General features: G+C 36.6%; 2 protein-coding genes across 2 annotated transcripts; both read right to left on the bottom strand.

Moving 5' to 3' along the window:
- Positions 1–1,695: 1,695 nt before the first annotated feature.
- On the bottom strand, positions 1,696–15,950 carry gid4 (GID complex subunit 4 homolog). Its single transcript, XM_053515154.1, has 7 exons — positions 15,786–15,950; positions 14,993–15,703; positions 12,929–12,988; positions 10,308–10,415; positions 8,154–8,255; positions 6,536–6,666; positions 1,696–3,907 (listed from the first exon to the last, which is right to left on the bottom strand). The coding sequence occupies exons 2-7, from the start codon at positions 15,179–15,181 to the stop codon at positions 3,844–3,846; spliced, it is 654 nt and encodes a 217-aa protein (XP_053371129.1). The 5' UTR covers positions 15,182–15,703; positions 15,786–15,950; the 3' UTR covers positions 1,696–3,843.
- A 2,021-nt stretch (positions 15,951–17,971) lies between these two features.
- Positions 17,972–26,496, bottom strand: drc3 (dynein regulatory complex subunit 3). Its single transcript, XM_053515101.1, has 12 exons — positions 26,333–26,496; positions 26,145–26,261; positions 25,879–26,045; positions 24,985–25,131; positions 22,661–22,780; positions 21,790–21,902; positions 20,358–20,532; positions 20,122–20,244; positions 19,298–19,368; positions 19,087–19,210; positions 18,864–18,995; positions 17,972–18,686 (listed from the first exon to the last, which is right to left on the bottom strand). The coding sequence occupies exons 1-12, from the start codon at positions 26,490–26,492 to the stop codon at positions 18,576–18,578; spliced, it is 1,560 nt and encodes a 519-aa protein (XP_053371076.1). The 5' UTR covers positions 26,493–26,496; the 3' UTR covers positions 17,972–18,575.
- Positions 26,497–26,824: the final 328 nt, after the last annotated feature.

The following is a 26,824-nucleotide window of genomic DNA, read 5'->3' as shown; positions in this document are numbered from 1 at the left end:
AAATAAATATTATATGTCATTAGACTTATTAGAACAGTCAAAGCTTTTAATAAAATCTTAAAATAAAATGCACGTTCCTTAGGCACCAGAGAGAATCTGTATACCTCTGTGATGGTATAGCCATAAATTTTCATTCTTCTTAATTCAGGTTTTAGGATGTTTCTTATCATATCACTTAGAAATAAAAAAGGTCAGCTGGTATGTAGTCTCATAAAACAACTTTAATAACATCCATAAAAATCTTCTAGAACACTTCCAGTCAAAGCTTTCTGGGCATGTGGATTTTTTTCTTCCTGCCGCCAAAATAAACGTTTCACCAAATCAAGTTTAAATAGCCTCATACATAATTTCAATCAGCACACACCGAAAAAAACCCTGTAAATAACAAAATATACATTAACTATTAGTTTGTATAAACAATGAACTTAAAAATCGACGTAATATATGGGATTTGAAGGGAAGATTTTCAACTTTAAATTTAAATTGATTCAAATTACTTTAGATAGTTAGCAACATTTTTATTAATCCATTGTGTTAAAACTAAATGTACTGTAGACATTTTAATCTTATCTTGATTACTTTGTTTCAAATCCAGTGTGGTGGTGTACAGTGGCAGGACAGAACAGAAAATTGCATCACTGTCCAAAACTTATAGACTGGACTATATTTCCCCTGGAATGTGAAGTGATGAATCAAGTGATCGATCGCCTTAACATGCTCATTGTTCCTTTTTTAGATCCTAATAGGACTCTAAATGTGTATTTTGGTAAAGGCAAGTGCAGTAGTTTGGTTAAGGGATTAAGTCTGTAAGTCTATATTTCCTTTACAATGTATGGTGCATCTAAAAAAAATTGGATAAAAATGTTAATATTTTTCAAAAAATATTTTTTCAAATTTTTAATCATTTATCATGCATCATTTATTTTTAATCATTAATCAATTAAATGTTATCCTGTACTGTTAATCCTTTTTAGATTGATTTTAGGAAATATCCTATTTTGAGACTGCATTTTTTTATTCTCCTAAGCTGTTAGCTGTAATCACAGAGATTGCACGCCAGGACTCCTCATCCAACATCACTGATGACCTTATAAAATGCTCTACAGAATGACTGGGCACAAAGTCCCACAGAAACACTTCAAAATCTTGTGGACAGCTTTGCAAGATGAGTGGAAGCTGTTATAGCTGCAAAATGGGGACCAAGTCCATATTGAAGTATATGTATTGGGATACAATGTCATTGCAGGTTTCTCCATATAGTGTAGATCAAGTCAATTGTTTCGATAGATAATGCTAAACTTAAGCAGGCTGTGAGTATAAAGTAATCTACAACAGCTCTATCTACATCAATCCTTGCAAAAATGTGCTAAAAAAAACTACAGTTTACACATTCTGTGTGCCTAGAACAGGACTATGAGGCTACGCAGCACAGGTCTTTTTATTGCGTGCCCACTGTAGCATCGGATTGTGTTTTTTTTTTTTTTTTTTATTGACTGGTGTAATCTGATGTGAACTTGCACTGTTGTCATTTTGTGTTTAGAGATGCTTTTTGCACTGATACATAATACAGTATGGTGCAATGTGGTGCCATGCAAATAATTCTTTTTCCAATGTAATATCAGTAGTCACAAAATGCTGCAATGGGATTTGCACCATTATAACCTGCAGACTTTCATTAAAAAAAAAGGAAATAAGTCTCTGAAGAGTACCCTTTTATTTCAATGCAAATGTAACAAAGCGCCTCTGTTTATCCTGCACTTAAACTCTCATCTCGTTTCATGTTCGTGGCAGCAAAGCTCTTTCTCCATGCAAGTCATAATCCCAAGCAGGTGTCACTTCCAATCTCTTTTTTTTCATTCTAGAAATTAATGATGAACGATTTATAAGGAATCAAATAATGTACATCACAAACTTTATTATGTACACCCTTCTCGGTTCAACGTTTCACTTTACACTGCTGCATGTGTCATCGTATAAAAGTCTTAAAACGCTTGGAGCCAATCATGTGCAGCTCTCTCAATCGCAAGCTCCTTGGTTACGTGTGATACAGTGATCTCAGTGCGCTGATTATGAACAAGTGTGCATTTATTTTTTTTCTAGCTGATAGAAGAGGAAAGAGACGGAAGTGGTGCTTTAGTACAAAACTGTGATAAATGTATACATCCCGAGATCTACTGTTTATTCCGTTCAGATCTCAGATGCTTCACTGTTGAAAAATAAAATAAATGCATCCATGTTAAGGTAAAGTTGGGTATGGAGAGTGTTCAGAGGATGACTAAACTGTGAGTGTGCAAATAGATTTCTCTCAGCAATTGCCTCTTGTCATATTTACACAATCCAACACCAAATCAAAGCCGGGTAACACTGTGTCCATGTTTGTAATCCAATCATTTAGTATGTATATCCTTGGAACGAAGAAAAAAAATGTGGAGGTTTTTTTGGCTGATGAGGCATCAAATCTTGTTTTGAATGTTCCTCATCTGATACAATCTTACCATCCAAAATCATTTATCATAAAACCACACACACACACACACACACACACACACACACACACACACACACACACCTGATGTTTAAGGCAAAGGGTTTGACTAAAGCTTAGGAGGACTGAGCTGGAATTTCTGCAACAGGTATTTAGTAATTACACAAAGTCTTTTTGTGCATTTCTTAACCTGAAGAACAAAACAATTTATCGTATAGACAGATATTAACATTACATTTGTCTTTCCCAGAAACCCACCTGACCTGACTTCTGAAAGCCATTTAGGAGGACACTTTCCTTTTTTTTTTCACGTTGATGCTTTTCAGCTTTTACACCGAACATCAGAAATCGTCGCCTGTTCATGATAATACATCCCACCCGTCTGAACTGATAGACCGATAATTATCAAAGTGCTTACCAATCAATACTCTCTTGCTTGGTATGTGGGGGGAAAAAATGCTACCTTGAAATAATGTGTGGGAAATGTTGGTGAGCTAAGATTTTTATGTTGCATAGCAAAACGAAGAAAATATTGTCATTTAGCTTTTTTTAAAAGCTGCACACCATTGACAAAAAAGGAAGGTGGAAGAAGAAAAAAGAAAAAAAAAAAACCTGCTCACTCAAAGCACTGTGGGATATAAAATATCTCTTTCCAAAACCTCTGAATAAGATTTGTTAGAAAATATAGAATTATATAATTATATTCTTTAATCTCTCTAAGAAGCAAAAACGACCTTTTCGTTCTGATTTTGATCCGTGAAGACACTTGCGCTCTTTCCACTTCGGAAAACGCAGACTTCGATGCCCAAGTCACTCACAGGTGTCGTAATTACGTCTACCTTTAACTTTGTTCTCTCTAAGACATCCCGCTGCTTTCGTCCAGTCTGATTTGAAAGAATTTGACTACGTGCGTAGTAATCTATATTTGTCTGACCTAATGATCCAGTTGACCTGGCCCAAAAAAAAAAAAAAAGATTTAACTTCAAGAAAATTAATCTCAAAACACAGGCTAAAATCTTTAAATAATTAAGATGCCAAAAAAGACTGAAAGAGGCTTTAAAAACCTGGAGGCAAAATGAAAGCAATCACGGGAAAAGAAAAAAAAAAAAAAACACCCAAAACAAAACAAACAAGAAAACACTGCTGTAAATTCTACAATTCATCACAATGATTTGCTTGTGGCCTGTGAAGACTTCTTTCATCCGCATGTCTTTTTGTCATCCTTTCCGTCGTGAGAGAAAATGACAGAGTACTTGGCATGATTAGGCAGTTCTGCATTATTTCCTTGAGACCAGTGTCTTTAATCATATCTCAGTCCAAAAGTTTCACCCTCTTCCACTCATCAGAGGGCTTTAGTGTCACCGGAACTCGTAGATGGGTGCGCTGTGTTCGGGAACATGAGTGAGGTTCAGCGACTGGTACCTGAAAAGCAATGCACAGAGACAATGAGACAATTCAGGAATGTTACTGATTCTTGTTCAATTTAAAAAGAAAAAAAAAGGAAGCTGGCAAATATACAGTAAAGGCTCTCTTTGAGCTCATTTGCTGTAATCAACCCTCTTAAAGTGGATTATTTTAGATGTGTGAAACCGATAGCAACAGCATCATCTATGGTTGTTTTAAAAATAAATAAATAAATAAATAAATAAATAAATAAAAATAATAATACAAATATAACTGTAGCAGTTGATCCATGGCCTGTACGGTCGATCCTCACGAATTGGCACACGACTGATCATGGATTAACTGCAAAGTTTAACCATCAGGCAGCACAGTGACGCATAATAATATAATGACCAGTTGTTACAATAACCTGGGAAAAGTGAGGCATATATTAAGATTCTGTAAGTATCACAATTTTATAAATATCACGATTCGATATTACTTTTATTCGGGTTTTGTTACAAATAATTTGCCTACCAATCAGAAGCCTTTGCTTCCTGAAAATAGTGCACCACTTTTAGAATAATAGAGGAACTGCAACATATTACCACCTCAGATGCAAACATACAAGAATTGCAAAACAAAATAACAAAACCGGAAACTAAATACTCAAAAACAAAACAAAACCGAAAACAAAATAAAACCAAAAACAAACCAAAACCAAAATGACAAAATCTAAACCAACATAATAAATCAAAAAACATAACGACATATCCAAAATGGCGACAAATTTGCAAATTAAATTCTTAATTGCTGATTGTAAGGCTACAGTATACCCTGTATAATTTTGAGAGACAGACGTCTCGTCCAATCAGCAGTAAGAATCAACAAAACAAAAGAGGTAGGTGTGGTTTGTGAATGAAATTCTTATCACTGATTAAAAGAGAAATCTGTCACTCAGGACATACAATCATCAAATTTAAAAATGTGATGATTGTATGTCTTGAATGACAGATTTCTCTTTTAATGAGCAGTAAAAATTTCATTCACAAACTATACTTACCTTTTCGGATAGAACTGAATTGTCGTGGTTTACTCATTTGGTATTTTAATTCTGGATATGTCATTCTGGTCATTGTGTTTTCTAATTATGTTGTTTTTGGTTTTGGTCTTTTCCACCGTGCCGGTTACTTCCGACAGTCCAAAGACAATGAGAGTAGGCCCACTTTAGTTCAGGTTATAAATGCCTGTGTAATAGTTTCTTATTATGCCCTTTATAGCATCTTGTAATAAAACCTATTTCTCAGCCCTGATGGTTTCACTGTCATACTATTGACAAATACTGGACTTCTCATATAATAATATAACTACCAGTTGTTATGATTTGATAGGATTCTGCAAGTATAACGATTTTATAAATATTTTGGATTTTGCTATTAATAATTTGCCTGCCACTTAGGATGCTATGCATCCTGAAAATGTATAAATGTTTGAAAAGTGCACCACCTTTAGGATAATAGAGGAACTGCAACACAGATGCAAACATACCGAGTCAGCCAAAAAAGAAAATGTATACACACTTTAGGAAAGATAAATAATAAATAAATTAATTGCTATACATTAGGTATTGATATACATGATAACATTATGGTAATATAATATTATTAATATTATATTACCATAATATCCATCCATCCATCCAGCCATCCAGCAACCTCTGTAGTCCAACCAGAGGCATATTTGCACGACCGTGGCAGAACCTCCAGACAACACTCACACACACTACAGCCAATGTGGAAAGACCAATTACACTCATCTGCATGTCTTTGGACTGTGGAAGGAAGCCGAAGAACCCGGAGAAAACCCACCAAGCACGGGGAGAACATGTAAACTCCATGCATGTACACCCGACGTGGGAATTAAACCCATTAATTAGAGATGCAAGGCGACAGTGCTAACCATCAATCAACTAATATAATAAACATCATACTATTTTTTTTCTCCCCCTGAACTATGTATACATTTTTTGAGCTGACACTGTAAAAAATACGTAATCAAATAGTTTTTTTTTTTTATCCCATCTCTAATAAATATCACATTCCTGTGTCTACTGGATCGAAAGAACAGTCATGTACTGAAATGAACAGAAGCCCTGTTATTTTCACAGTGAAACAGCTCACGGTCATCATGCAAATACTACAGGTGCAGGAGGCTGAGAGTACGCTGAAAAAGATTGCACTGCCTCTTTGTCTTTGCATCTGTGATCGACCGCAATTACCATTTCAATTAGTAGCTTCTGCACTGCTATGAATCAAAAATAAAGGGATCTCATAGAGGAAATGGATTTGTTACAGCAGCTAAAGAAACCTTAGTGCGTACGCGAAGAGCCGCCCATACACACATAGCATCTAAATAATTCAAGAGCCATAACATCCATTAAAAACAAAATTACCAGATTGAACTACTGAACATTCCAGTAGAATGCACGATATAATGCTAATATATTAATATACATTGCACAATAACTGTTCCTCTGATGTGTTTAAAAAAAAAGTTTAAGTGTGTACACTAATGAAACTGATAAAATAAACATTGCTTTTCTTTTCATAAAAAAACTGTGCCACCTACAACAAAGTGATCTAGCTTGTGGTCAAGTTGAAAGCGTACCATTCTGAGCTTCTGTGGTAGTAGAAACCCTCGATGGTGGCTGTGGACTTCTGGAAGCAGATGTAGTAGAAACCAGCAAAGGAAGCACCGCTGATGTCTTTAATTGTGTGGTCTGGGACAAGAAACTGCTCCTGCAAACAAGAGAACAAAAAACAGGTTTGTTAAAAAGGTTTGTTTGAAATCACAATTCTCCATGCGTCATGCTTCTAGTGGTGGCTCAATCGGCTGTGGGTTACTGGATTACTGATCGGAAGGTCGGGGGTTTGAGGCCCAGGCCTTAACCCTATCTCCTTCAGGGGCACCGTCTCCTGGCTGACCCTGTGTTTTGACCCCAGCTTCCTAATTGCGATATGTGAAAAAAAAAAATCACATCATTTGACTGCTATAGGGTACATGTGACAAATAATTGAATATTATTATATCATCATCATCCATTAACTTGTGCACCACAAGAGGGCGCACTTACAGTTCAGACAGAGCGCAGTATTTGATTAAACTTTCGCAGCAATAGCCTTATATATATATATATATATATATATATATATTTATAAATTTTTGTTCCATTAATTAATTCATCAATAAATAAATTTGTTAAAACTGTTTGAGCTGTTTAAGAAGAAAATGTGCGTCTTATTATTAATTATATGACAGACCAAGTGATTGGATGAGAGGCGTTTCACAGCCTGACACAGTTAAGATAGCTGATGCTGTGCTAAAACGGAATATTTACAGGACTGTCCACCAGCTCCGTGGTTTATTCTCCTTGTCCATTTGGCTATAGAGTAAGGTTAAGTATTTTAAACTACTTTCACCCCTGTTAACTCCAGCTCAACTCTAGTTCTGCCATGGGAAAAAGATTATGTGCTGGTGGAGAAAATGACTGATTAAATGAACAAAAAAATCAGAATATGTTGATAATAAATAACATTTTTGGAACTATTGCATACAAGCAAATATCACACTTAAGGTTGTGCCGTTGTACTAATTATATGAGCTCTATACAGAACATTTAAAATTTGCATCGTTAATGCACACACACACGAAACAACAAGATAAAATAATAAAGTAACCACATTGTAAAAACACCCACTTAGTAAGCAGCAGGAAATCTAAAGCATTATTTCAGGTTAAGTACTGAATATAAAATTTACAATGATTAAAGAAACAAGAACTAAATGTATGAAATAAAGGAATGAGGTGAGAGCGTCGCGATGGCGCACGACATCCAAAAACCTGCCAATAATTCATTGTGCACAGATGGTGTGTCAAGAGCTTTTTTTCTTTTGTGTGTGTCATGAGCTTTTTCACCCACTAAAGTTTTATGATTTGCTAGAAGAACAGAAGCATTGCCAAGAGTAATTATGTAATCAGGTGGTAATATCGCTTATTTGCTTTTGACTTTAAGCCTTTAAGCTTTAAAGCATGTGCGATTACATTTACGACATTTATTACACACCCTTATCCAGTCAGACTTACAGCAAAAGGCTACCGAGTTAGAGACGCCGCAGCAAATCTGTGATTCGAATCGCAGACACAAGCATGCTCCATTAAAATGGAGCAGTAATGAAAGAATTTACAAAATACACATCAAAATCCTGCTCAGAGAACAACACCGTACCTTCCATCGCATGAAGACAAAGTCGCTGTTCTTGAGCTCTTCGTAGTCGAAGTCGTCGGAGTTAAAGCTTTTTGCATACTGATAAAATGCCTGGAACTTTCCCTGTGGATATTCAAAGCAAATCAGACACGTTTAAATATCATTCTTTGAATCTTTGTTAAAGCTATACAGCAGTTTCAACCCAGCCTACGTCTACTGCATGTGTAATACAGGGTGGGTGAAGATAAAGGCTATATTTCTGTTTTATTTGTACATGTACTTTATTAAACAGAAAAATTAAAGCATCTATTTCAATTTTTAAAGGAGGCACCAGACACTTCTTATTGCATCGATCACTGTGTCACTTTTTCTGACAATTTTTTTTTTTTGTCTCTGTACGTAGTGTTGCATTCAACAACACCTTATAGTGTGCTTCGTTCTTAGCTCGCTCCTGAAAAGTCAACCAGTCTGCCATATTTATTCAAACTGCATGTGCTACCCTTTACGAAGCCTGTACGATCGACACTGGAAATATTAAATCCTATTATCGTCTATTTAGAAACTGTGTTCATCACGACTCCAGTGATATAGTCATTGGATATTCCCTGGTTAATTTCCACCCACCCTGTATATGCACACATTTCCAAGCAAAGACAAAACAACAAAACTTGGTTACTCAAAGCAGACTAACGGCACATGCTTGGCCATGTTACCCTGATTATGACATTTTCATAATTTCTTTCGGCAAAGGCGGTCAAAAATTTCACTTTAAAGAAATAAGACTTGTTTTTTTTTTTTTTTTTTTAAAGAGGGAACAATTTGTGCTTGTGTTACCAACATGTAAATACAGAAGTGTCTCGGTTTCCGTCAGTATCACTTTCAGCACCACAGCTAGTAAAGTAAAGCTGCAGCACCTTTATTGTTGAAGTGCAACGATTATAGTTGTCTACAGTTTTGCGCAGAAACCAACAGCTGTCCTTAGACATCTACTATAAATGAGCTTTTAGTAAACTTGCTTGGAATCTCGCTCACGCTACAGATGCCTACACTACAGTGGCACTGTATCTTTACATGGAATAAATAAATGAACTAACAAATGTCCATTGAAACTCATGAAACCACTGTGAGATGACTTGACATGTGACACACTATGGTTGAAGCAGCCATTAAAATATAAAAAAGGAAACTGTGACCATGAAAGGATGCACATGATAAGCCACGATAGTGCTGCGTCATTCAGGTGAGGAATGATTGGTGTTAACGGGCGCATGGTGTGCTAAGAAAACATTCCCCACATCGTTACACCACCACACCAGCAGACATCAGGATACTATTTTCTGGTATTAAAACTGTCCAGTTCTGGTGAACCCATGCCTGCTGGGGCCTCAGCGTTCTGTTCTTAGCTAACAGAAGAGAAGAATGGTCTTCTGCTGTTGTAGCCTATTCTCCTCAAGGTTTGATGTGCTGTGTGTGAGATGCCTTTCTGTTCATCACAACACTCCAGAGTGGTTATCTGAGTTACTGTAGCCTTTTGGCCGCTCGAACCAGACTGAACGTTCTCTCGTCAACGAGGAGCTCCCCTTTGTCTTTATTGCACCAGTCTGAGTAAACACTAAACACTAGACGGTTATGCATAGAAGTTACAGGAGATCTGCCATTATAGAAATACTTAAACCAGCCTGTCTGGCACCAACAATTAAGCAGCATTTAAAATCAGTGGAGGTCATATTTTCTCCCAAAATGATGTCTGACTTGAACACTACCTGCAGCTGCTGGCCTGTATCTTCATGACTGAATGGACTGTTTTGCTTCCACACAATTCGCTGATTAGAAAACTTTGTAATTGTAAACACTATTATTTAAATACAAATCTAAATCGCAATATGGACCTGTGCCGTTATTTAAACTCTAAAGACTGCAATTTATTACATGGTTATACACGTTCATTTGGAAATGTATGTAGAGTTTATCAATAATTAAGGTTTTTTTTAAATATATAATTTCAAAGTGATAAATATTCATTCTTTTAATTAAATGAGTGCTATAACAAATATGTTTGAATACAAAATTGTACATTTAATAGATCATTTGCAATATGATAAAATAATCCTGCTGTGCGTTTTAGAAAATAAATATATTAATAAATAAAATAAAAAAAGGATTCAGACTCATTACCCAGTGCTTACGATCGACATCCTCATCTGCGTCCCACTTCCTGGTTAGAAAAGGACGTTTCTGACTGATGATCTCGCCAGCAAAGAAAGTAGTCAGTGTTGGATATTCCTAAATAGAGAAAGTAAACAAAGCTTAAACCCCATTAACATTCTGCCAATATGCATGGAATTAGCACAATGCAATGTTAAAAAATATATATATACACGTTACTTATTACCACTCTATCATTACTAGCAGATTCCATGGACCCCTTCAGATAAAATCTAGTTTAAGCCTTTTTTTTTTTTTTTTTTTTAAGATCTCTCTTTGTACTGTCATCTACTGACTATCCAATTGGTCAAATGTAGTAGAAATAGATTCCGTCTGGTATCTACTTAAACAGGTCCCTCTAGGAAAAAAAACCTGTAAAGGTTCTATAAAGAGAAATTTCCTCACAACTAATCAGCAGAAGTTATAGCAGGATGTACAGGAACCAGCAAATACAGCACATATGACCCAAAGTTGATGGAGGGAGCCAAATCCGTAATATAAAACATTATAGATCAGCTACTGGACAGCGGCATTAAAAAATATTCCACTAAAGTCCTTGCGCGACGTTTAGAGTGGGTGTTACCCTCCATCATATTACCTGCCCAAACAGGGTTTATTAAGAATCGCTATTCTTTTTTTTTAACATCAGACGACTTTTGAATATTCTTTATGGCCCCTCTCCACCTGGCACACCGGAGGTAGTTCTCTCATTGGATGCAGAAAAGGCATTTGACCGTGTGGAATGGGGTTATCTTTTTAATACTCTGGAGAGGTTTGGATTTGGTCGTAAGCTTATATCATGGATAAAACTTTTATCTCCATTAGCCGCTGTGCGTACTAATAACAGCATATCTGCTTATTTTGAGCTTCAACGCGGCACGAGGCAGGGATGCCCTCTGTCTCCACTTCTATTTGCAGTCGCAATGGAACCACTTGCTTTAACTTTGAGACAAAGCACCAATATCCTGGGTATTCAACGGGCAGGATTGGAACATAAGGTTTCGCTTTATGCAGACGACATGTTATTATACTTGTCACAACCCCTGACCAACTTACCTAAGTCAGTCACTCTACTTACAGAATTTAGCAAAATATCTGGCTATAAAGTTAATATCCAGAAAAATGAACTAATCCCTGTTGGTGATGGAATCAGTCTGTCATCTTTAAGCTCAATTATCAATTTAAAATTAACCCTAAAAAATTTAAATACCTTGGGATTTGGGTTACGCTTGATCATAAAGACTTGTTCGGAGCCAATTACCCACCTCTCTTATCCAATCTAAAACAAGATCTTGAGTGTTGAAACCACCTCCATCTTTCATTGGGTGGAAGAATTAATACAATACAAATTAGTGCTTTTCATTATTCTTAACAAAATCTTTTTTCTTCAAATTAAATAATCAGATTTTACCCTTTATTTGGAACAAAAACACACACCGAGAATTAAAAGAAGTATACTGCAGAAACCTCGTGCAAAAGGAGGGATGGCACTTCCAAATTTCATGTCTTATTATTGGGTAGCCAATCTACCAGCACTGATGTTCTGGTTAAATAATGACATTGTTCCACTGTTTGGACAATTCTGGAAGGGGCCTTAGTTGGGCCCACCTTTCTAATAGCATTATTGTGTTCTAAAATACCACTTATTCAACCAATCTCTAGTTTGACCTCTAATCCAGTTGTTATACATTCAGTTAAAATCTGGAATCAACTTAGACTATCGTTTTCCCTTAAAAAGGTACCACAATACAATTGCTCCAATTGCTAAAAATTACATGTTTGTTCCATCTATGATGGATGATGCTTTTAAAGTTTGGGCTAGAAAGGGTTTGGTCTTATTGTCTGAACTATATATTGATTTAAATGTTTTAATAAAATATATTTTGCATCGAACAGTTGGTACAGAAATACGACATTCCCAAATCACATTTTTATAGGTACTTGCAGCTTCGGAACTTTGTGGCATTGAATTCTAATAATTTCCCCATCATGCCCTCCACTCTCTTTAGTAGATTCAATATTTGAACGGAAATCAGTCCAAAAACAAACTATACGCAGGATTTATGAAATACTCAATATGTATGATTCAACATCCTTAGACTTACTCAGAATAAATGGGAGACAGATTTAGATGAACCAATTTCAGAGGAAATCTGGCACAAAATAATACAGGGAATTTTCTCATCATCCATTTGCCTTAGACATGCTGTAATACAATTTAAGATTGCGCATCGTCTACATTGGTCAAAAGTCAGACTTTCTAAGATTAAAACTGATATAGACACCACATGTGTCAGATGCAGACAGGCTCCCACAACTCTGCTGCATATGTTCTGAACTTGTCCAAGACTCTACATGTCCTGGACCAATATTTTTGAGACTTTTTCTGGAATATTTGGAGAGATAGTAAAGCCAACTCCATTCGATCAAAAATATTCCATAAAAGCAAGTCTGAATCTATAACCTGCACAAGTGTCTGGCATTGCAGGAAGAGAATTAAACCCAAAACCGTACAAACTGCAATGTTCATAAAAAAGCAGATGTTAACTCAGAAATGATGTGTCATTAGAGTGTGACACAAGTCTCCTCACCTCGGTCAGCCCCTTGATCTTGAGATATCCACACAGGTACGAGTCCTCCATCGTTACATGCTACAAACAAGAAGATAATAAATTATCTAGCTATTATTATAATCAGAATGCAATACAATCCATACAATCAATCATTTTGGATTTTTTTTAAGGCAGCAGACATGATTTATTCCATGTGACTAATACCTGCCAGTGGTCAGAACCACATTTTCACAAAACTATGTCAGTAATGCCTTAAAAAAGTCGAAAGAAAAAGAAAAAAAAAAAAAAGAGCACTGCTAAGACATAAGTGGGAAAAAATCAACCAGAATTCAAAAATGCAAGCTATTGTTGTGTTTCTTTTTTGTTGTACCACGTGTTGTCTTGGATGTGTAAAAAAAAAAAAAAAAAAAAAAAAAAAAACACTGACCATAAAGCAAAAGAGACATTGAGTTGATGGTGAAAACATGAAAAATGTTGGAACAAACAGGTTACTTACTCTGAACTGTCTGACATTACATAACTACCCAGCTGCAATTGATTATAGCTACCTAATAAAAAAAATCTGTATTAATGGTCATAAATTAAATCTCATATGAGGAACCTGTTTAAACTCGGTCTGACTTTTTCGCAGTACCGTACGATGTAAAAGTGGGTCAAATCAAAATGAAACGGGCCGGGGTAAATATTAGTAAAATGGGACACTTAATATTAATCCTGTACATCTTCACCATGTATGTTGAATCAATGATTTGTTTAATTTTTTTATTTGAACACTTTAAAGGAGACCTTAACCTTAAAACACAAGCGGCACAGATCAGTGCCGGCAATACAACATAGGTCAATGACGATTTCCATATTTTAAAAAAATAAAACTATATTTTTATATATACATACACATGCATACATTTTTAGGGCATTGTGTGGCTCAGTGGTGGGTTTTTTTGCCTGCGATGCGGAAGGCCCAGGTACGATTCCTAGACAATGTGCAAACCCCGGCCAACAAATGCAGGGATGGTCCCAAGCCCAGATAAAATGGGTGGGTTGCATCAGGAAGGGCATCCAATATAAAACCTGTGTCATGCTCGTGTGTGAAAATAATTATATACTTGGTCAGGTAGAACTTTAGTTCATTTTAAAACATTTAAATTTTTACCACCACTGGAATATTGGAACAACTTCGCAAAAATGCAGAACTCTCAAAATGAACGTTTTTTGGTTTTCCCTTTTTTGAAAAAAAGGGATGTCATACTATCCCACACAATCCTGAAGCATTTATATAATATTTACTGTGCTTTAAAAAAAACTAGCCAAACAAAACATGGTTAAATTAACATATTTGGCAGACGCTCTTTTCCAGAGCGACTTACATTTTTATCTCATTACACATCTGAGCAGTTGAGGGTAAAGGGCCTTGCTCAGGGGCCCAATGGTGGCAAGTTGGTGGTTTGAACCTGGGATCCTCTGAACCATAGTCTAATGCATTAACCACTGAGCTACCCCTGGCCCACTTTACCAAAGTTCACCCTATTAATCTGAGAATAGATGAGTGTGTGAGAGTGTGTGTGTTCACACTGTCATGGTAAAGTGACAAATCAGTGCTACATGATGGAGGGAAAGAAAATGAAGAAACGTTAGATTTGGGTGAGTGTGAATGAATCCCATCGCCTTCACTCATCACACAGCTCTCTGGCACAATGTCATGAAGCACAAACGTGATGAAGCACAATGTCATGGAGCACAAACGTGAGCCAAAGCGATAACGCGTCTGAAACACGCAACTTGTGTAATCGGCCATGTTTAATGAAGTAACGTGAACATCTGACCCGTTTCAGAAAGCGTGCCTGTCTCATGACATACACACAGCAGCTGAAACGCAACACGCAGTAGGAACGATTTAACGTCTTATCTAGTAGTTAACCGGCTAGCCAGGCGCTTACTAAAACTCTGAACCAAACTAGCTCACTAACAGAAACGTCAGCTGCTAACAAGTGGCGCGTTAAAAAAAAAAAAAAAAACTCCCGGCGTGTTGAAAATATCCCGAGGTTAAACCCCTGGACAGGACTGTTTTCACCCCTGAATTACCTGTAGAACCACTTCGACGTCATAAGAGTTGCCTTTGCTCTTCTGGTGTCCGCGGAACTGCGAGCCGCTGTACAGGAGCGATGTGGCGACGCCGGGCTGCTGCGTGTTGATCGGGGGCGGCGGAATGAGAGAGGCCGAGGACACGCAGGCCGCTGCTGAACCGGGACAGCGCTCGGTACGGACCGGCATGGCTGATAGATAACGCTGGTCGCTTCGGCGGGGTGAACCCCGACTCAGTCACCAATCGAATTCAACAAGGTGTAGAAGGAATCCGAACCATGGGCCGGTGCGGGGTGTTTATTCGCAGACTGCGCTCTCCTCCGCTCCTGCAGACGCGCCTTCGGTCTCTCGGCATCTATGAAGGAATGAGGTCGCTAAAAACCAACATTTCTCGCGATTGGACGGCGAAGCGTCACGTGTTCTAGTACAGCAACGGTGATTCGTGATTTGAAAAAGCAGTTTGGTGGGAGTTGTAGTTTGAAGACAGAGCCCAGAAATAAACACAAACAACATAGGACTGTATAGAAAATAGACAGTTAGGTGGCGTAGAGGTTAAGCACTGTCACCTCGCACCTCCAGGTTCTGTGTTCGATTCCCACTTTTGGTCTGCTTGCAGTGCTTGGTGGGTTTCCTTCAAGTTTTCCAGTTTCCTCCCACAGTCCAAAGACAGGCAATTGCCATTGTAGGGTGTGTGGGTGTGCGCCTATGACTCTGTATAAAGAATAATGTGGTATAGATAATGAGTGATTAAGTGTATATAAGGTGGCATAGTGGTTATACTGTTGCTCTCTACCTCCAGGGTCAAGGGTTTGATTCCCGCCTCGGGGTCTGCGCATGTCAGTTTGCATGTTTCCTTAGAGTTTTTGGGTTCACAGTCCAAAGGCAGGCAGACTGGGCTAATAGGAATACACACAGTGTGTGTATGTGCTCAACGATGGATTGGCACCTGAGACTTGTACCGTAAGCCTCCGGGATAGGCTTAAGGGCCCTGTGACAATATTGAAGATTAATAAATTAATGAATGGATGAAAGAATTAATGGGTATAAAACATACAACTTATTTCTTAGGCTTATTTCTTGTTTTTAACAGAGTAAGATGGTTCAGTGGTTAGTTATGTTTTTGCTTCCTGTCTGTGTATTTTGCATGTTCTCTCTATACTCTTGATGTGGGTTTCCCTGGGTATGTGGGTGACCAGGTTTTCTTCTACAGTCCAAAAATATGCGTTGCTGATTGGCATTTACAAATAGCTTGGACCATTTTTCTCCTTTGTTCAAAAAGATATAATTATTTTTTTCAATCATTATCAATATCAAAGAATCCAGGTTAAACAGCACAACGTACTTTTGTTTGAATTGATAAAGCCCGAAATGTTACGTGTCTGAAAAGCACTCAGCAATAACGTAAAAGGGGAACTCCTAAACCATGTGTATCTTTTGCTCCCTGTAGGTGGCAGCATTGTGCAGGAAAAAAGGCGTGATACAGGACATGGCCTTTGCAACACTGACCTCTTTTTACATAAAGAGAGAGATTATACAGTATATTGGCCCACAAATCTCACCATATTTCATATTTGAGTAGCATTTATACTAGTTTTGGCCCATAGTTACATCATTGTATGCATTGAGCTGCTGCATCATAATTGGGATATTAGATGTTTGCATGAATGGGCAGATGAGGTACCTAAAACACTGGTTAGTGCAGCAGGTGGGCAGATGTCTCCTAATGCATTTTTTTAATAGTAAAAAATAATAATAATAATAATAAATAAATAAATAAATAATAATAATAATAAAATGGTGTGATACAAAATAAAAAATAGGAAGAGGTGTGCAAATACATGAAAGACATACATTTATTTGTCATTACTAATTAATTAAATTAATATTTTAATTTGGAACACTGTCTCGTGCAAATGTTTTGAGCTTTAAAATCTGCTCATCTGATGAATAATGAATTAGTGGGGTAACATGGAATAATGGATAATAATAACCAGCTAGTAGTTTTTTGAGATATCATTATTATACAGTTAGTACACAGTGAAATGATGTCCACTAATGCCTGATTGTTTTTTTTTTAACAAATGTTTACTGTCACTAAATAATATGACTTAAGTAGTATTGAAGAGATATTATATTTGTTACTAGGCCTGATTAATAAAACAATAGTGATATGTACTTTAGTAGACACTTCATCAAGGGAAAATGTTTATTGATTAGTGAATTTAGGTTAGGTATTTAACTCTTGAGTAAAAAAATGTCTCTGAAATTTTTTGTTGCTTAAATTTGCAAGTATTTTTGGATATCTGCTCTTATCACTCAAAAATATTGTAAACACTAAAATCAAAACTTGCCATTTTTTTAAAGATGTTTTTAGGACCAAAAAATGCTCATGGTGAGAGTTAGTGGTAAAATTACCATGTTATAAAAGTAATGATAACTTTCGTTCTAACTGACATATTTGACATATTTGAAAACTCAAATGCACAGTTTGAAAACTGAACCCCCCCGTTAACATCCACCAACAACACTTCTATATAAGTCTGTTTTTTAATCAGTTTCCCTGTGATGTGTTACCAGCACAGATCAGTGCCGCTTGGGTTTTATTAATGTGTTCTTTTTTCTTTACTATTCCAGCTCACCACAATGCACCAAGGATTAAGCTGTTTACTGCTAGTTCGGTAGATGATTGTTCTTTCTTGGTTACATTGCACTGTCACTTTTGGTGCATATTTATTAATATTAAGTGGGATGTTTTTATTTTACTTATGCACTATATAATTAGGATTTAAAATGAACAGGTATTGTAAAGTTATTTGTCCATATACAATTATTAGAACTATATGGAACCCCCAAGGTGGCACAGTACTTTCTGGGTCTGTGTGCGTGTGGTTTGCATGTTCTCTACCACATTGCCAGTAGTTTGTGTGTGTGCGCCCTGCGATGGATTAGCACTCTGTTCAGCGAGTACCCTACCTTATGCTCAAAGTATCCTGGGATAGGTTTCAGGCCCCAATGACCCTGAAAAAGGATAAAGAGTATAGAAACTGAATGAATGAAAGGAGCCCCAAGGGGTCAAGAGAATATTATGGAGAACAAAAAAGACCACATTGTACTTTATTAGTAATTAAGTGTTCGATCCAACTTTAACCTGAGCATTGGGAATCTTGAATGTATTTGTTATATATTTCATCATACTTATATTATGTTGTGTTATAGTTCTTCAGGTTCTTGTTATTTTTTTCCTTCCAAAATAACAACATTATTACAATCGTGATGTTGTGTTAACAATTTATTGAATATGTTTGATACAAATTTATGAAAAATCTGTAAAATAATATTATTTCTCTGCAAAACATCTAGTGCTGTTGCTTTAATAAAGGCGTTCAGTTGTATAAATAAAAAACAAACTGTTAAAATAACAGTATTTCCCTGCAAAATAAAATGTAACAATTTCTGTAAATGTAATGTTTTTGCACTGCATCTAAATTAGAATATTTTAATAAAATTAAAATAAAAATGTTATAGTGTGAGTAGGTGTGAGATTCCCAGCCTGAGCTTTCGTTCCAGTCTGACTGAGTTCCTGCTACTGGTAGTCAGGCAACGGTGTTCCCTCCAGCTGGTCTCTTGCATAATTGACATATTGATGAATTTCTGAGATTCGCTTGCGATTCCTTTTAACTTTGTCATCATGTAACTGTTAAAAAAAAAAAAGTATTTTATATTGGCTTTCCCAAATGTTCAAAACAAAAAAGGGAAATCAGCGCAACTGTACAGCAGACCACTTTTAATCTCTAATGCAATTTAATTAAACACATCCTTCACCAGTGAGCTGCCTAAGTTGAATGTTTAACAGGCTCTAACTCTCTCTTACCGACTTCATTAGTTCACTTTTCCAGCTGTTGATCCGTGTCAAGAGCTCATCCTCTCTGTTGTCAATCTTCAGCAGATGTGTGTCATGTGATGCACTGACAGCGTTGATCATCGTGTCTTTGTCCACAAAGAGCTACACAGCAGCGATGAGCAGTGAAACCAGATGCCATCGTCACTATCTAGATGTTACTAACACTCGTAAAATTGTATGTTATTTCACTAACCAAGAGGACATCTTCAGGCAAAGCCTCCTTCAGCTCATTCTTAGACACTTTATCCAGTGTTTCCATAGCAATCTCCAGCACGTTCTCATGATGTTGGTTTTCAAGATCTCGACACTGAGCAAATGTGAAGCTGAGTTAAAGATGGTACATTTGCTAACGGTTCACATCAAAGCGACACCAGAGCCTCTACTGCATATTTTTGAAAGGATATATGCCTTGCACAAATTCGGTAAACCCTCCAACCATTTCTGTGATGTTCCTCTCAAAGTCTTTAATGATGTCCTGAGAGAGAAAAGGGAGTTACATATGATTATATTCTTAGATTAATAAATCTATGAAGCACAACTGAAGATTTATAAGCTTTAAGGTGAACATGCAGGTCATGTTGGTCGTTTACAACACACTTAAACTGGAGACAATACATTTTTTTTAACAAACAAACTATCATATCAAGAATTATACATTTTTTAATCTGTTTTTTATGTACACTATATGGACAAAAGTATTTAGCCAAACCTGAAGTGACAGTGTATCCCAATAGACATATACTTCGATATGGAGTTGTTCCACCTTTTGCAGCTATAACAGCTTCCACTGTACTTGAAACGATGTTGGTGAGCCTCTGTGGGAATCTGTGCCCATTCATTCTGTAGAGCATTTATGAGGTCAGACACTGATAAAAAGGGCCTTCTCCAAACTGTTGCCAAAAAGTTGGAAACATAGCATTGTCTTGGTATGCTGAAGCATTACGATTGTTCTTCACTGGGGATAAGAGGCCTGATTGGAAAACCTGATTTCAATAAGTAACAGCTTTGGCCAAATACTTTTGTCCTCAAAATGTATGTTTTGTCTGCCGATCTTTGGAATATTTGTTACTATAGAAGCAATAATGTGTTAAAACAAGCACATTCATTTACTGTATACCTGTGATTTGCCTTGCCACTGGCACTACTGTCTGAGCTATAATATTATAGAAAACTAATCACAATAAGGACAAAATTATGTGGAAAACATATGCACCATTGTGCACCATACCTCCAACTGAGACACTAGCTGCAGCTCCAGAGTCAGGAGAGTGTCACAAACCTGCGCGATCTCATTTCTGACTCTGTCTTTCACCAAGCTGTGGTCTGCCTCCTGCTTCATCTCAACCATTACCTCCAAGAAAGCGGTATAGTACTTGGGTTATGTACAGTATGAGAGTAACATTATTAGCACTCTATTAGTCTACTGTCTACCATCTGTCTATGTCATGTTAAGAAGAAACCAACCTGTCTCCTTGACCTCTCAAAGTCCGTTACTACCTGAGCTCCTCTCTGCTGATTGTCAGCCATGGCCATTTGGAAACAGGTGAAGAAACATTCCATATCATTCTGCCTTTGGGTGTGCTGTGTTAAACCTGCTTCAAAAATCTGCATGCAGAATGCTTCCAACTGCGTCCGGTATGTGTCAATGCAGTTAAGAAGAATGCAATGTGTATTATTGTCCATTTGTATAGGCACCATTTTTAATATTTACAGACCTTTGTGTGCTTCATCTCTGTTTATGTGCCTTCTTCCTGTAAGGTTTAAGTTGTGCCATTTTTTTACCGTCCCAACTGGTGATGTATGTCTAATGAATTTGTATTTCGATTTCCTGCATTTTGAGGACGTCTTTAGCCGGACCAACTTACATTAGGGCTATGAAGTTTTCATCAATAAATATATACTTACATTGGTTTACTAAGATACCAACTTGAAGTACTGTACCATCAATTAGGCACTTTTGGGTATTGGCTTTAAACAATTACCTAAGAAACAGAAAGGTCTTTATACACTACGTTGTTCAAAAAAACCTGAAGAGAACACCCATCAAGATGGCTGGCCTGTTAAAGAAAGGAGGTACGGCTAAATAGCTCTATTTCTGCTTGGGGTCAGTTATGCTGCATTAAACTAATTCTAAAGTGGGGAGTTAGTTACTTGGAATTACATCAATTTTGACCTGAGCTACAATAAGAAAAAGCTATAAATGCTTTCATGTTTTGTTCTTGTTAGCAAAAATGTAGCAACTGTAACTGTGATGAATGATGTATATTATCGAATTGTTGCAAACTGTCTTTAACTTACAGTGCCTTGCAAAAGTATTCATACCCCTTGAACTTTTCCATATCTTGTCATGTTACCTCCACAAACCTTAATGTATTTAATACGGATTTTATGTGATAAAACATTACAGTGTGGCACATAATTGTGGAGTGGAAGGAAGAGCTTCTAAAAATAAAAATATGAAAAGTGTGTTGTGCCTCCTTACTCTGATACCCCTAACTAAAATACAGTGGAACCAACTGCCTTTAGAAGTCACCTAATCAGTGAATAGAGTCCACCAGTGTGTCATTTAATCTCAGTATAAATAAAGGTCGAAGGTTCAAGGGGTCAAAACCGAATACATATTATATACTGTACTATATACTGTACACTGTGACTTAAAGGTAGGAAATGCTGCTTGTTTCGCTGCTCTTATGAGGAGCCATGTCAATTTGACATGCTGAGCTCTGGCCTTATGGAACATTCCTGACATTCCAAGCAGACATACCATATTATTGTGTGATCTTGTCAGTTTTTTTTTTTTTTTAACTGATGGTCCAGACCAGAGAATGTAATCTGTGTTTACTCAGTATATCATCATTTTAAGTCTGATGTCAGCGTTAGTGTAAAGTAAGGATATGATTCCAGTAGGTCATCAACTCCAGGAAGGTACGATAACTTAGATGCCTCAACATCATCTGCAAACATGCTTTCAAATAGCTGAGGTCCATTCAAATATTCCACAAATGCATCCTACAACACACAAATTAGAAGAAAATTGTATCATTAGCTTGTATAATTTATTCACAGACATTTAGTCATTCAGTAAACCACATAAATGCCATTATATCAACTACAGACACACCGGTGATACCAAAAAATGTCCCTAACCGTGCTAGCAGCGATACCTTGGGTAACATAAGCAATGAATGATGTCGTCATTGTTATGGTATAACAAGTATGTTGTTGGTCTTTCGGCTGCTCCCGGCAAGGGGTCGCCACAGTGGAGTATCCAGTCTGCACTACAACTTGGCACAGGTTTTATGCTGATACCCTTCCTGACGCAACCCTCCCATTTTATCTGGGCTTGGGACCAGCACTGTGTCTCAAATTACTGAATCTCATTTGACTGTCTGTGACTTAATGCAAGCTAGTTTATTAGCTACTAGTTATTAGCTATTAGTAATACCTGCTTAATAGTTACCTTGCTGTCTAGTGGTTAGTTATCCAGTTTAACTAATGTTACCGATGAGCAAATTTCTTTAGTAGTATGAAATACTTTGCTGTTTAGCATTCTTTTAAAAACATCACACAGAATATGATGAAATCAAGATGGAGTTTGGGATGGCAGGGTTAGGGTTAGGGTTAGGATGTGGGACTTTTGCACGTTATACAGTATGTTGTGCCTTACAGTATCCCTCCATTCACAAGTACTCTGACCATGATGCACCATCACCTTCTAATATTAACATAAAGAAATGAAATATAATTTTGCCTTTATGAATTGTCACCTTATGCAGCTGAATCTCTTGTTCAATTTTTTTCTGAGCCTCTGCTGCCTTCTGCTCCTGCATTTCGTTGTGTTTCATGTTCTCAACTAAATTCTGATACTGGGACTGTCCTTTTTTTCTCTTTGGAAAGAGCAGAGATCAAAGTTAAAAGAAAACATTTTAGAGAATACTTAATGTAATCACTAACACACTTTAGTTCCTCTATTGTAGGACACTGTTGAATAATTACTATGTGATAGGTAATGCAAAAATGGGCATTATGATACACTGTGTCATCATTATACCCAACTCTCAAATCCTCTTTGAAAACATCTCATCTTCAACCATCTGCATTGCTCTTGTCAATGGTGTCATCTTCATAACCATTCTGTAGTGAGATGGGAGACCATTAATTACAGCAAAGTGGATTTTCAATAGAGGATTCGAGGGCTGGGCTCAACAATGTTGCATTTGTGATGGAGACGATGTTGAGTAGTACCTCTATATAGAAGAAGATTTACTCTACTGGCAATTTGAACAACTAAAAAAAAAAAAGGTATGCCCACCTTTGATTTACATTCAGTATAGTCCTGATATTATACCACAATACAACTAAACTCTTAATCTTATAGGTTGAAAATTGTAACCATACTGTAAACTAACATTATAAACATATTATAACAAATGTAACACCTTATAAACATATAAAACATAATACACCGTAAAGTCTCCAGGGTTGAACTAGACCTACTGTATATAAACACTGTAAGGTATTAATTCAACACTGAAGATTTTGTTGTGGATTAAACATAATGATAATAATAATAATAACAATAATAAGATATGACTATTTATAGGAGCTGTAACAATAAATGATACCCTATTTGTTTTACCGATGTTTTAGAAGATTGATCAGGAATATAAATTGATTAAAATAGCATGACATTATGACAATATTTAATGTAATGTATCGTCATTGTAAACAAATATGTAATTATTGTTAAGGGTGTAAGAAGAGCAGAATATATGTCATGGTAATGGTGGTAGGTATTAACTAGGCGTTTATAAGGTGTTCATTATTGTCCTATAACAAGCTTCATATATATATTTTTTAAATGTCTTAAAAGATACAGCATGCCTTGATGTAAGGGTTTCCCACTAGAGGGCTCTGTGTTTAGTTTGTAGTTTTTGTTGGTAGACTCAGTTTCCCAGAAGGCACCTCGGTCAGGTGATGCAGGCGCTCACCTGAACAAGGTAGCTCATTACTCTCGTTATAAATAGCTGGTTGTTCTGGGAAACTGGGTCGAGCATTAATGTTAATGTGAGTTCTGTTAAGTGGGTTTTGTTTTCCCTGATTATGTTCTGTTTTAGTTTGTTTAATTATAGTTGGCCTTTTGGTTTCTGGAGCTTTAAGTTAAGTTTATATTTGTCTTAAGTTAGTTTGTTTTTGTGTCTCCTAGCAGGATTAGACTCTAGGAGAATTAGCCTTGTGCGTTTACCCTCATGTGTGAGTAACCTCCTTTGCATGTCTAGTTCTTAGTCTGTATAAATACTAACCATTGCACTACTAACCTGCTTAGATCTTAGTCTGTTTAGTCTTTGAGTCTGTCTAGTCTCCTCGTCTGTTTAGATTATAGTCTGTTTAGCCACTAACCTTTAGAGTTCTTAGTCTGTTTCATACCTAGTCTGCTATGTGCCTAGTCTGTCCGCCCCTTGGGTCTCTGACTACTAGCCTGTTTAGCAATTAGTCTGTTTAGCTACTAGCTAGCTTAGCAGCTAATGTGCATAACAGCTAGTAGGCCTAACCAAGCCTGTCTTGTGTGTGTTTATCCCCTGCATGTATAGTCCCTAGTGTTTAGTCCGCTAGTCTGTTTAGTGTGTCTTGTCTCGTCCGGTTCGTAATCCTTGTGTAATCCCTAGTCTGTGTATGTATTCGTTAAATATTAGTTCTGTCTATACTATGCTCCAAGTTCAAGCCAACTTCCTTGGTTCTTGTTTGTTTGGTTTGTTTATAATTTAAAGACTTTGTTTCACCATCATCACCCTCTGCGTCTATGCCTCAATACTATGCCCACAGTCCTACACCTAACAGTTCGTGACACTTGTAATGTATAGTAAAACAGAGTATACCTAGAGGTAGTGTTTTCTATGCTTTATCAGAATGTACATGTTTTTCTGAATGAAATTAAAAATATGCAAATGCTCAAGAGTAGATCTTGTGTTGAGCTTAGCCTGATATATAGTTATGTGTCCTTTGTTTTTTTTTTTTTTTTTTTTTTTTTTACAGTTCTTTGCTCTGTCTGATTCATAAGTCATGTGTTTGTTAAATATAATTTATAACTCACAGTTTGTTCATCTATTAGCCTGTAATCCAGGTAAACCAGATCTGGAAGGTACGCAGCTACAAAACGTTTATAGTTTTCATCGTTGCAGATCTCATTTCCAGCAAGGTCGAGTGTGCGCAGGTTCTTAAACTTTCTTAGGTATATTACCTGAAAGTAACAAAACTGAATTAGAATGAAAAGCGTACATTTGAAATGCACAGTAATATATTACATGCAAGATAATTGTCATTTAAACCCACTTACAAAAGTTATTACACCCCTCTAATTTCAGCAAACATTTTAGTAAATCTTCTCAAAGAACAATACTATAGAAATTAAATATATTTTAGAGTAGTCAGTATACTGTAACTCTATGGATTTACTGTCCTCTAAAAATAACTCAAAATACAGCCATTATTGTCAAAATAGCTGACGACAAAAGTAAGTACACCCTATGTGATAACAGCTGTACTGCTTTAACCATGCAAAGTCACATGTCCTCTTCATCATGTTCATGTGTTTGTCTCCAGACCTGAACACTATCGAGGACCTGTGGGGCATCCTCAAGACATAGGGGCGAAGCGCTATGTGTCTAACATCCAGCAGCTCTATAATGATATTATTATACAAGTCTGCATGTTGAGTAATTGTTAGAGAACAGATCTGTAGGTGAAACGATCCCAAAATTAAGTCTTTATAGATTTTCAAATAATGACACATTTACCTAGAAAAATCGATGTCAGGGTGTTAAAACAACACTGAGGATTTTGCTGTGCACATACTGTTTGCAGCTGTGATTCCAAGTTCACTTCTTTAAAACACAAATTCTTAAAAGAACAATAATGTATTCTCCGAGTTATGATTTGCACAATCAAAAAACTCATGGTTTTAACTTTTTAAAGCTTTTGGACTTACACTGTCAAGCTGCGAGATCAAATTGTTTCCAAGTGAAAGAATATGCAGGTCTTGCAGTGCATCCATGTTCTCGATTACAGAAATACGATTGCTGAACAAACTCAGGTCCTGAAGTTTCACTAGCGTATCCAAGCCTTCAATCACCTTAATATTATTGAAGGACAAGTCTAACATAACAGTAGAAGAATGAATGACATTGCTAGTGTGATTAAGAAAGTCAAATCAGAAGAAAAATGTTCTTAAAAGTAAACAGGAGCTGAACTCACCAAGCCATACCAGGTTAGTGAGCTTTTCCAAACCATCAATCTTCTCAATGATGTTATTGTCGAGCTGAAGCTTGGTTAGAGATGTAAACTGCCACAAATGGTCTATCTTTAAGATTTCTGGAAAATAGGCATCAGTATGAAGCAGAACATACAGCAGAAATGCAAAATAGAAAATTGTGAAATCTTACTTCTGTAGTCCAGACGCAGTTCAGTCACTTTGTCGTACTTTAAGCCCTCAGCTTTGGCTATAAGGCCAGCTTGATCTTGAGGTCCTTGCTCCTCAACTGCCTTTTTTAACATTTCTTCATCGATTACATTGGATTCTTTTATATCGTATAGTCTGCTCATTTTGACGATCCTGCCAAAGTATGACACACATTAATACCCTGACTACTACACAGTATATACACATATACTTTCTGTGACCATATTTCCTCATAGTTCTCATAAAACACCCTCAAATCTGTCTCTTGAATCCAAACGCAGGATTAGTGTCTTGTTTTGGCAATATTTGTCTGGGAAAACCCATTACAAGTTCTGTCTAAACTGAAATGGTTCTAATCTCCATTCAAATTACACTGAAAGATGCCTACCTTTAATTTATGGAAAACCAATATTTATTCCTGCAAATAATATGACGTTAATTATCAGAACATTCCACATCGGAATGTTCCGATAAT

Source organism: Clarias gariepinus, chromosome 16 (assembly GCF_024256425.1).
Source record: "Clarias gariepinus isolate MV-2021 ecotype Netherlands chromosome 16, CGAR_prim_01v2, whole genome shotgun sequence".
NCBI lineage: Eukaryota > Metazoa > Chordata > Actinopteri > Siluriformes > Clariidae > Clarias > Clarias gariepinus.
The sequence above is the reverse complement of the archived record's forward strand: the minus strand, read 5'-3'. Positions and strand labels throughout refer to the sequence as shown.

Excerpts from the sequence above, each read along its gene's own strand:
- drc3 (XM_053515101.1), bottom strand. The coding sequence starts at position 26,492 with ATGAGCAGACTATACGATATAAAAGAATCCAATGTAATCGATGAAGAA. Across the intron at positions 20,533-21,789 it reads GTTGATGACCTACTGGAATC|ATACCGGACGCAGTTGGAAG; the intron begins ATATCCTTACTT and ends CTGCATTGACAC. Across the intron at positions 19,369-20,121 it reads AGCTAGTGTCTCAGTTGGAG|GACATCATTAAAGACTTTGA; the intron begins GTATGGTGCACA and ends TTTCTCTCTCAG.
- gid4 (XM_053515154.1), bottom strand. The coding sequence starts at position 15,181 with ATGCCGGTCCGTACCGAGCGCTGTCCCGGTTCAGCAGCGGCCTGCGTG. Across the intron at positions 10,416-12,928 it reads AGATCAAGGGGCTGACCGAG|GAATATCCAACACTGACTAC; the intron begins GTGAGGAGACTT and ends TTCTCTATTTAG. Across the intron at positions 6,667-8,153 it reads TTGTCTTCATGCGATGGAAG|GAGCAGTTTCTTGTCCCAGA; the intron begins GTACGGTGTTGT and ends TCTTGTTTGCAG.